The sequence below is a fragment of the Solanum pennellii genome, chromosome 4 (genome assembly GCF_001406875.1).
Source record: "Solanum pennellii chromosome 4, SPENNV200".
In the NCBI taxonomy this organism is placed as follows: Eukaryota; Viridiplantae; Streptophyta; class Magnoliopsida; order Solanales; family Solanaceae; genus Solanum; species Solanum pennellii.
Genome location: NC_028640.1, coordinates 70774353 through 70785450, shown reverse-complemented (window position 1 = coordinate 70785450; position 11098 = coordinate 70774353). Strand labels below are relative to the sequence as shown.

The window sequence follows — 11098 nt, the reverse complement described above, 5'->3', positions numbered from 1 at the left end:
AATTAAAACGGAAGAAATAACTCCCAAGACCCTCCAGTTTCCAACTCCCACCAAATATAACGAACCAAGTAAACAATGTTAGTTAAACATCAACATTTTTTAAAAAATATTTTTTTAAAATAATTAAAATACTTAAATTGAAACGGAGGAAGTAACTCCCAATACCCTTAAGTTTCCAGCTCCCACCAAATATAAGCTCAATGCATAAGTATAAAAAGTTAAATATAGGATATATTTCACGTAGACAAATATGTATACATAAACCTAGCTTGAAAATTTTAGTTGACATTCATTTCTTCTAAGTGTGTCAAATTAAAATCAGATAAACAAATTGATACACATTTACTCGTCACTAACAAAGTACTATCTATAAACTTCTATTACCCAGTACTGATCCCATTATGTTAAAATTCCTCTGTTTTTTTAAACTTACAAAAGCAACTGCAGTAATACACACATACAAACATTTGGTATAATCAATTCAACTTCTTTGCTGTGGCACTAGGACTGATCTCTTAACATATCTACCCCAAAACCAGTGCTGCTCCCACACTTGATGCATCGAATTTAAGTCGACGCCTTTGGTCTCAGGCATGAACATCACAATAAACATGGTCATAACAAAGATCCAACCAGAAAAGAACAAGAAAACACCATACTTGAAGTGACAGAGCATGGCTAAGAAAAATTGAGACAACACGAACGTGGTAGCAAAGTTCACTGCCACACTTATGCTCTGCCCCGTTGATCGAATGTTCATTGGAAATATTTCACTTGGAATAAGCCAATTTAGAGGACTCCATGACCAACCAAAACCAGCAGCATAGATGCACATCAGGGCTAGTATTAAGGCAGCATATTGTTTGCTAATGTGTTTTCTTCCGTTTTCGCCTATAGAAGCTGCAAGTGTACAAGCAATTGCTACCTTCACGAAGATCAAATGTAATTAGCATAATAATTGAATATAGATATACAAACTAATCTATTTTATTTTTCTAGTTACATGTTGTAAGTCAATTTAACTTGCATAATTGAACAAAACATGAACTCATTAACCAGTCATCACTCGAGTTTTAACTTCGATATTTGGTTGCATATAGCGAGTTGTCTCAGATTGCTAATTAGCTAAACACGTACCTGGCAGACGAGCATTTGTACTCCGCCTTGTATGAAGAGAAATCTCCGTCCAAATCGATCAACAATACAAGTAGATACAAGGATAGCACCAACGTTTACTAGTGCAAGAATAATAGCACCAAGTAGAGCTGCGTTATTTCCTAAACCCACTGATCGAAAAAGGACAGGTGCATAGAATGCAATGATATTAATCCCACTCATTTGCTGGAAAAATGGTATGGCAATGGACATGACCAAATGAGGTCGATGTTGTTTCCTAAAGATCGTCACAAAAGGCTCTTCCTTTGAAGCTCTTGCAATTTCACAAGACCTAATAAGATCAGCTAACTCTGCTTCAATTTCAGTGTTGTTGTTGGTTCCTCGAACTTTTGCTAGAGATTGCTTTGCCTGCTCTACTTTCCCTCGCTCAACTAGGCTGCTAGGTGTGTCGGATATGGAAAGTGCACCTGTGCCAAAGGGTTTGGTCACAAAGCATATATTTGAAGCCTTTTAACTCTATTAGGCCTAACAATATAAAGGTCGCGTAACAAAATGATAGGTGATTTCATTACAGTCTGCCAAAGAGGTACTTGAGGATATAGTCGAGGTGTTAGCAAATTGACCCTGACAGCTATATTATTAAAAGGAGAAAATGAGAAGTGCACCTATGGTCATTGTCACGGCTGGGACTATGGCCAGGCCGAGGGAAAGGCGCCATCCCCAGCTAAGCTTAGAGGTGGCATAGTTTATGCAATTTGCAATAAGAATGCCAACACATATGAAGAATTGGAAGCCTGTGCTGAATGCACCACGCCATTTTGACGGTGCCATTTCTGACAGGTATACGGGAGTAGCCTTCAAATATCATGAATGAAATACAAATGCAGAAAGTCAATTTGATCTATGTCCTGTAAAAGGATATACATAATTCTCACACTATTAGTATAAGATTACTTAACTCTATGTTCTGTTACCTGGTTAGTAAAGCCGACACCAAAGCCTAATAAAATGCGACCCAAAATGAGCATAAAAATATTTTGAGATGCACCATTGATGAGTGCACCAGCAAAGAAAGTGCAGCCTCCTACTACCATTATGTTTCTTCGTCCTATGGCTGTCGTGAGGCGACCAGCTGCAAGAGATGCAACCAAGCCAGCAATGTAGAGTGATGACGTGAACGCTGTTAAAAGTTCACTGTCGAATACACAATACACATTTGTTTCAGCACCACCAGATGCTGCCTTCTTCAGTATTGATGGGAAGAATTTTTCAAGGAATGGCCTCATTGTCGTCACTCCACCTAATGTACAAATTAAATTGATCAAATCTCTGTGATAATAAGTTGCAACAACATAAACATTCCAATGGTTAGTGTTAAATTCGTGTATGCGACTAATCATAACTTTTTATACCAGACAAAATTTAGAGATCATGTAGTTTAACTTATATACACCATCAATGTAAGAAATTATTTACACTATCACTTTATTTTCAACTTCAATTCATATATGAATGTTCAATCAAAATCCTAGATAAAGAATCTAGCTATTCAAATACTGTTTAAAAACATAACATATAATTTCATTACGAACCAAGTAAACAATGTTAGTTGAATATCAATATTTTTTTAAAATAATTTTTTTTTAAAAAAAAATAAAGGAAAAATTATATATTTAGATATACTTCACTATCATAGATATACATTTTACCTCTAATTTAAAAATATTACATGTAATACCATTTTTTAATAATTATATCATATTTTTTTAAAAGTTAAATTAGATACATAATCCCCTTAAATATGATTTTTAATAATTATCTTAAAAGTATATCTCCTTAATTAATGACACTAACAATTCAAATTACTTCATCTCTTTTCACACCATCCACATTATTCATTATTCAGGCACATTACCCCCTTCTTCCTCAACCATTTCAATACATGTTTTGTTTCACACACATCTAACATTACCCCTTTCTTCCTCGAGCATCTTTGCATATAATAAATTCATAATCAATATTATATAAATAGGTAAAGTAAGATTTTGTCCAATTATTTCGAGATATTGTATAGTAACTCTGTTCTTACCATGTTAATGTATCTAATTAGGAGCTCTAATAATTTTAAAGTTTGATTTTAGGATTTTTACATTGTTTGAATCTATTAGTTTTCCATACTTTTTAATGGATGAAAATTTAAAATGTCATTAATTTCGTACATCTATTTATAATTTTTATATTTTTGGATTAATGATAAGATAAATACTTTACACTCGTGATTTGTTCCTAATTTCATGTGTTTTGATTGCATTCCATATTTAGATACATAAATTCAGGGGCGGCTCGTTAGTTTTAAAAAAAAGTAATTCGCCTCAGGCCCCCAATTTTAGGGGCCCCCATTTTTTTTATGTAATTAGGTTTAATTAAAAAAAATAATTAAATCTCATTTAATAAATGCAAATGGATTAAAAAAATTAAATTAAGTAGATAGGTTAAAAGGCTGAAGTGATTGACTTTTCAGTAAAAAGTTGTGTACTATTTGTTTTATCGAAAAAGATGATTTCGAAAAGAGTTTGTTTTGTTTTTAAGATATTTTTGACTTTTAGAAGCCGCCACTTAATTTTTAAGAAAAATCAAGAAAAAACTTTGTTCCTAAACAACTTAAACAGAAAAAATTGTTTTGAAACTATTTTTAGGGGGTTCGGGATTCTTATTAGCGTCTTAGGAAGGTGTTTAAGGCACCTAAAACGCTCCGCTAACTTACGATTTTCCGGTGATTAACTTATTTGACTATTTTTGTTTTAATTTTTTGTGAATCTTTCAGTTGAACTTATTAAAGTTTCATTTAGACAAATTTACAAGTTTTGCAACATTTATTGTTTTAAAGCTTCAATTTTTAGTCTTTAGTTTGATAAAGCAAAAGGCGTTCGAAGGGGTTTGGAGCTTTCTAACCTTCAACTAACGGCATTCGAGTAAAACAAATACGTAAGCAAATAATAAAGAGAGAGGGAGAGATTTTGGGTCCAAATTCGGGTTCTGTCCGCCTTGACCGAATTTTGGACCCACCTGCTTTTGGGTGTTTGACCCATTTTTGTACCTGTCCTAATCTAAACATACAAATATAATTAGGAGGAAATAAAAAAAAAAAAAAAAGCAAGGGCTTATGCCCATTACAAAAATGCAAAAAGGGAGATAAACAAAATAAAAATCTCTAGTCCGTTTCTTCGAGTCCTTCAATCTTCAAGATTTCCTCAATCCTCACGACACTTGATTGTGTATGACCGCCTCGAAACTTATTTTTTTTTTCCTGATAGGCTGATTCGAAAGAAAAAGGAGTATAGGGCCTTTTATGGCCCCTTGGTAGTGCAAGGTATTGTCCAAATAAACTCGGATTGATCACATGCAACAAAAATAATGGTAAGGATTAGTACTCAACATTTACACTTCAAACCTTAATCCTAAACGATAAACAAGATTCACGAATTATGAAACTAATGCAACCAAGGGTCTGCAACTAAACACATCTCAAGCAAAGCATAATTAATAAATGATTTGAATAATATGACAACCTATTTGCAGCAGCTAGTATACTCATGACCTTACTACAACATTCGAGGCAAACAAATACACAACCATCAACAACTACTCCTAATATCACCACAAGAACCAACATCTATATCGATCAAAACGACACATCACGCTGCCTATAACGATCTAACGGTGCTGAAACAAAATGCTCAAACGAAGAAGAACCTAAAATCAAACAGATAGGCCAAGACAGAGTCAAAACAGAGAGACCCGTAAGCATTCCTTGCGTTGTATCCACTGTTTGAAAACAGAATGCAAAAGATACCATCTAGACTTTTGTTGGAAACAGATACTGTCATCAGAAGAGTTCAAGATAGCTATGGAAATGAAGAGAAATCATCAACATTCAAGAAACATCATATTTGGAAAGGTTGAGCAGACTCTTTCAGCGGCCGTGAAACAAAAAGCAAGAACAATAACAACACAACAATCAAGGGTAGCGACTTCATGGACGAAACATTACATTAAACTAAGGGATACGAGAGACTTTTGAAAAAGGGAATTACCTTTTTGAAAGCAGTGAACGGAACGGGAAGGAGCAGCTACGAGCGACCTCACACTCGAACCTAGCGACGGAATGCGCCCTCTTCTTCCTCACTAAAAGAATACCCACTAGTTTCCAAGGAAATGGAAATGTTCTCTTTCTGAAAAATCCGCTCGAGGAGGAACTTATAGCCCCAGCGATCTCTCTTCTTTGCAACAGAGACGAGGGAGAATAGCTTTTCGGAAAATCTTTATAATCACTGCCTAAAATTTCAATCTCCTAAGCTCGATAAACAGTGAGGCCAAGGATTTCTACCTCAGATTTTTCCAACCCTTCACCTGAAGAGGGAGGGGATTTATATAGTAAAACGATTAGGGTTTTTTGGGTTAGGAGGGCGGGGGGATTTTGGGGTAAAATCGAAATTCTCCCCCTCAATTCGAAAATTCAAAATCATACAGCTGGTTTTCGTACCCAAGGCTGCCAATCTCTGAAAAGAAGCCGAAACGCAGGTCTGCCACCCGCCGAAAGCGCTGTACACGGTACGCTGGGTGAAGAAGGAGACGTTGGGGGGAGGGGGAAGTCGCGTAGGTCTGCGTTTTCTGGAGTTTTTTCCCGCTTTTCTGGGATTTTCGCTGCAGGGGGGGGGGAATCGCGTGGGGGAGGAGGAAAGAAAGGGAGAGAGCGTGGGGGAGAGACGCGGGTGAGAGAGGGGTTTTACCGTTTTTGGGTTCTGCCGCGTCTTCTTCTTTTTCCTGGGATTTCTGTTTCTTCCTGGGAATAGCGTGAGTGAGGGGAAGAAGAAAGGGGGGTCTGGGTCGGGTCGGTTTGAGGGGAATGTTTGGATTAAAAGGTTGGGGCTGGGAAATTCGGGATGGGCGTGGGGCTTTTGGGCTGGGATTTAATCCATGGGCTTGGGATTAATTGGAAAGGGAGAATTGGGCCTCAGAATATTGTTTTGGGTCATTTTAAGTTGGTGGGGGGTAGAATGGAGTGGGCTTGGAAATTAGGAAGTAAAATTTAGGAGGGAAGGGCCCAAATTCAGTTCTTCAAATAGGATTAAAGGAAAAAGAGCTAAATTTACTAAATAGTCAATCGATTTTAAAATAAAACGAACTTGGCATAAATTTAATGACGAGCTTACTTATTTAGTAACATAATTATTTAAATTGTAAAATAGCGACTCAAAATATGATTGTGATTTAAAATAAACTAGTTAAATAAAACACTTAAAGGTATATTTTTTGGTGGTTTTGAATAATCAAGAGATATACAACTTATATACGTAATTATGTAAAATATATTATGTTAAAACATATTCGAAGTGACATAAGATTCACGTATTATATTATTATATTCGTAAAATTTATAAAACTAAATAATTTTAGATTATTTGGAAAATTTAGGAAGCTCGATAATTAATTTATACCGACGTGGGTCAAAAATTGGGTGTCAACACTATTTGTTAATGTACACGTTATCTTATTTTTTTTAATTTTGTTTTTGTATATTTTATCCTCATCTCCTCTGTTTCTTCTCACTTTCTCCTTTCTAATATTATCTCTCTCTTAGTCTCTTATTCAAAGCTTAAGACTTTACTTGCTCTTAATGATAGTTTATATTTTAAATTTGGAGAAAAAATATATTGCAGCAGCTTCATTCATTTTCGGAAATCAAGTCTTCATAGCTTTTGAATACGGTAATATCATTCTAATTTCTAATATTATTATTATTTTGTGTCTTATGTTTATTATATTTTTTATTTGATATTGTAAATAGTGTTTAAAATGGTCAATGTCTCAAGAAATATTAAGTGGTTTGACTATATTATCTATTGAAAAAGAATTATTAGAAGAGATTAACTACACAAAAATTATTAACAACTTTGCCTCTCAAAAATCAAGAAAAATAGATTTTCATTTATAATTTTTTTTAAGGCCTCTAATTTGATTTTGTCCTTAGGCAACCAACGGGTTTGAGCTGCCCCTGCATATAATTATATGTATATGCTTACTACGTATCTGAGATACATGTTCTTAATATAATATATGAAATTGATACTTGATACATCAGATTAATATTAGATATATATAGAAGATACATGAAACTAAAATTAGATCATATAAATAGATACATGAAATTAACATTAGGTTAGATAAATAGATACATGGAATTGATCCTAGATACATTTATGATACATATGAATGATGTATAATCATATATCTAGTATTTAGTTTGTTGGATACATCATATATTGATAATAGATACATCAAATTAATGAATTTATTATTTTAAGAGTAATAAAATGAAATTAGTCAAACTAAATGACCAATATATACATGTTTTTATCTTTTATTAATAATATTAATGAAAACTATTATTTCAAAGAATAGTAAAATAAAATTAATTAAACATATAATTAATTTAAACAAATAAAATATGTATCTCAATTTTAAAATTCGACATATACATGTATCTCGCGGATTCAAATTTATATATCTCAAACATGAAATATGGTAGAAAAAGTAATATTTAAAACTATCGAGAATCTTAGTAATTAAGACCTAAACTAGTGGGATTTATATAGTTTAACCAAAAATAAAATACTTAAATTAAAACGGAAGAAATAACTCCCAAGACCCTCCAGTTTCCAACTCCCACCAAATATAACGAACCAAGTAAACAATGTTAGTTAAACATCAACATTTTTTAAAAAATATTTTTTTAAAATAATTAAAATACTTAAATTGAAACGGAGGAAGTAACTCCCAATACCCTTAAGTTTCCAGCTCCCACCAAATATAAGCTCAATGCATAAGTATAAAAAGTTAAATATAGGATATATTTCACGTAGACAAATATGTATACATAAACCTAGCTTGAAAATTTTAGTTGACATTCATTTCTTCTAAGTGTGTCAAATTAAAATCAGATAAACAAATTGATACACATTTACTCGTCACTAACAAAGTACTATCTATAAACTTCTATTACCCAGTACTGATCCCATTATGTTAAAATTCCTCTGTTTTTTTAAACTTACAAAAGCAACTGCAGTAATACACACATACAAACATTTGGTATAATCAATTCAACTTCTTTGCTGTGGCACTAGGACTGATCTCTTAACATATCTACCCCAAAACCAGTGCTGCTCCCACACTTGATGCATCGAATTTAAGTCGACGCCTTTGGTCTCAGGCATGAACATCACAATAAACATGGTCATAACAAAGATCCAACCAGAAAAGAACAAGAAAACACCATACTTGAAGTGACAGAGCATGGCTAAGAAAAATTGAGACAACACGAACGTGGTAGCAAAGTTCACTGCCACACTTATGCTCTGCCCCGTTGATCGAATGTTCATTGGAAATATTTCACTTGGAATAAGCCAATTTAGAGGACTCCATGACCAACCAAAACCAGCAGCATAGATGCACATCAGGGCTAGTATTAAGGCAGCATATTGTTTGCTAATGTGTTTTCTTCCGTTTTCGCCTATAGAAGCTGCAAGTGTACAAGCAATTGCTACCTTCACGAAGATCAAATGTAATTAGCATAATAATTGAATATAGATATACAAACTAATCTATTTTATTTTTCTAGTTACATGTTGTAAGTCAATTTAACTTGCATAATTGAACAAAACATGAACTCATTAACCAGTCATCACTCGAGTTTTAACTTCGATATTTGGTTGCATATAGCGAGTTGTCTCAGATTGCTAATTAGCTAAACACGTACCTGGCAGACGAGCATTTGTACTCCGCCTTGTATGAAGAGAAATCTCCGTCCAAATCGATCAACAATACAAGTAGATACAAGGATAGCACCAACGTTTACTAGTGCAAGAATAATAGCACCAAGTAGAGCTGCGTTATTTCCTAAACCCACTGATCGAAAAAGGACAGGTGCATAGAATGCAATGATATTAATCCCACTCATTTGCTGGAAAAATGGTATGGCAATGGACATGACCAAATGAGGTCGATGTTGTTTCCTAAAGATCGTCACAAAAGGCTCTTCCTTTGAAGCTCTTGCAATTTCACAAGACCTAATAAGATCAGCTAACTCTGCTTCAATTTCAGTGTTGTTGTTGGTTCCTCGAACTTTTGCTAGAGATTGCTTTGCCTGCTCTACTTTCCCTCGCTCAACTAGGCTGCTAGGTGTGTCGGATATGGAAAGTGCACCTGTGCCAAAGGGTTTGGTCACAAAGCATATATTTGAAGCCTTTTAACTCTATTAGGCCTAACAATATAAAGGTCGCGTAACAAAATGATAGGTGATTTCATTACAGTCTGCCAAAGAGGTACTTGAGGATATAGTCGAGGTGTTAGCAAATTGACCCTGACAGCTATATTATTAAAAGGAGAAAATGAGAAGTGCACCTATGGTCATTGTCACGGCTGGGACTATGGCCAGGCCGAGGGAAAGGCGCCATCCCCAGCTAAGCTTAGAGGTGGCATAGTTTATGCAATTTGCAATAAGAATGCCAACACATATGAAGAATTGGAAGCCTGTGCTGAATGCACCACGCCATTTTGACGGTGCCATTTCTGACAGGTATACGGGAGTAGCCTTCAAATATCATGAATGAAATACAAATGCAGAAAGTCAATTTGATCTATGTCCTGTAAAAGGATATACATAATTCTCACACTATTAGTATAAGATTACTTAACTCTATGTTCTGTTACCTGGTTAGTAAAGCCGACACCAAAGCCTAATAAAATGCGACCCAAAATGAGCATAAAAATATTTTGAGATGCACCATTGATGAGTGCACCAGCAAAGAAAGTGCAGCCTCCTACTACCATTATGTTTCTTCGTCCTATGGCTGTCGTGAGGCGACCAGCTGCAAGAGATGCAACCAAGCCAGCAATGTAGAGTGATGACGTGAACGCTGTTAAAAGTTCACTGTCGAATACACAATACACATTTGTTTCAGCACCACCAGATGCTGCCTTCTTCAGTATTGATGGGAAGAATTTTTCAAGGAATGGCCTCATTGTCGTCACTCCACCTAATGTACAAATTAAATTGATCAAATCTCTGTGATAATAAGTTGCAACAACATAAACATTCCAATGGTTAGTGTTAAATTCGTGTATGCGACTAATCATAACTTTTTATACCAGACAAAATTTAGAGATCATGTAGTTTAACTTATATACACCATCAATGTAAGAAATTATTTACACTATCACATTACTCAAAAAATATTTACATGTAAACCTCTTTAAAATGTGGGACTTGTCGTCTTGAAAATAAAGCTAGCAAAACAAAACTCGATAGATCATGAGTAATAAGCCAAGCAAGAAATAAGACACAAAAATTTGACGTGATTCGGTCAACAGACCTCTTCTTGTATCCTACAATGTCAATAACTGGAATTTCAATCTAATATAATGGAAAACGAAAAAACAAACAACCTGAAATTCCAATATCAAATCCGAAAATGAGGCCACCTGATGCAGCAACAATGCTAGTGATGATAACTGCAGATGTTATCTTCGCATTAAAGCGGGTATCGCTATCTTGTCTATCATCAGCCATGCCACCAATTTCTATTTTCCCTTCTCAATTGTTAGAAGAGATCTAAAACTAAGTTTTATTTTTCTAACATTGGTCTATAATCTATATATAGGGTGTGTTTGCAAGGAAAGGAAAATGTTTTTACGGGAAACAAGTAGATTTTTTATTTATTTTACATGAAAAATATTTTTGAGAATTACCTTTAAGTTTTACTAAAATAGAAAATAATTTTTAAAAATAAACTTGATTTTTTAGGGTGGGCGACGTGTGGGGGTGGAGGTCGAGGGTAGAGATGAAAAAAATAAAATTTTAAAATTAAAAATATTTTTTGAAAACAAAATTAATATTTTCTTTTGGGGGTGGGGGGCTACTAGG

General features: G+C 34.4%; 2 protein-coding genes across 2 annotated transcripts; both read right to left on the bottom strand.

The window, feature by feature from the left end:
- Positions 1 to 234: 234 nt before the first annotated feature.
- Positions 235 to 2555, bottom strand: LOC107017016 (sugar transport protein 5-like). The gene is made up of 4 exons (XM_015217305.2): positions 2091 to 2555; positions 1782 to 1971; positions 1138 to 1583; positions 235 to 925 (listed from the first exon to the last, which is right to left on the bottom strand). Exons 1-4 carry the CDS (start codon positions 2514 to 2516, stop codon positions 482 to 484), a joined length of 1506 nt encoding a protein of 501 aa, XP_015072791.1. The 5' UTR covers positions 2517 to 2555; the 3' UTR covers positions 235 to 481.
- Positions 2556 to 8048: 5493 nt separating this feature from the next.
- Positions 8049 to 10821, bottom strand: LOC107017372 (sugar transport protein 5-like). Its single transcript, XM_015217615.2, has 5 exons — positions 10621 to 10821; positions 9886 to 10211; positions 9577 to 9766; positions 8933 to 9378; positions 8049 to 8720 (listed from the first exon to the last, which is right to left on the bottom strand). Exons 1-5 carry the CDS (start codon positions 10742 to 10744, stop codon positions 8277 to 8279), a joined length of 1530 nt encoding a protein of 509 aa, XP_015073101.1. The 5' UTR covers positions 10745 to 10821; the 3' UTR covers positions 8049 to 8276.
- Positions 10822 to 11098: the final 277 nt, after the last annotated feature.

What these genes read in the sequence shown, in the direction of transcription:
- LOC107017016 (XM_015217305.2), bottom strand. Translation starts at nt 2,516, where the DNA reads ATGATTAGTCGCATACACGAATTTAACACTAACCATTGGAATGTTTAT. An exon ending in GTGTCGGCTTTACTAACCAG is followed by an intron (nt 1,972 to 2,090) that starts GTAACAGAACAT and finishes TGATATTTGAAG; the next exon opens with GCTACTCCCGTATACCTGTC. An exon ending in AGCCGTGACAATGACCATAG is followed by an intron (nt 1,584 to 1,781) that starts GTGCACTTCTCA and finishes CCTTTGGCACAG; the next exon opens with GTGCACTTTCCATATCCGAC.
- LOC107017372 (XM_015217615.2), bottom strand. Translation starts at nt 10,744, where the DNA reads ATGGCTGATGATAGACAAGATAGCGATACCCGCTTTAATGCGAAGATA. An exon ending in ATTTGATATTGGAATTTCAG is followed by an intron (nt 10,212 to 10,620) that starts GTTGTTTGTTTT and finishes TTTGTACATTAG; the next exon opens with GTGGAGTGACGACAATGAGG. An exon ending in TACAAATGCTCGTCTGCCAG is followed by an intron (nt 8,721 to 8,932) that starts GTACGTGTTTAG and finishes ATCTTCGTGAAG; the next exon opens with GTAGCAATTGCTTGTACACT.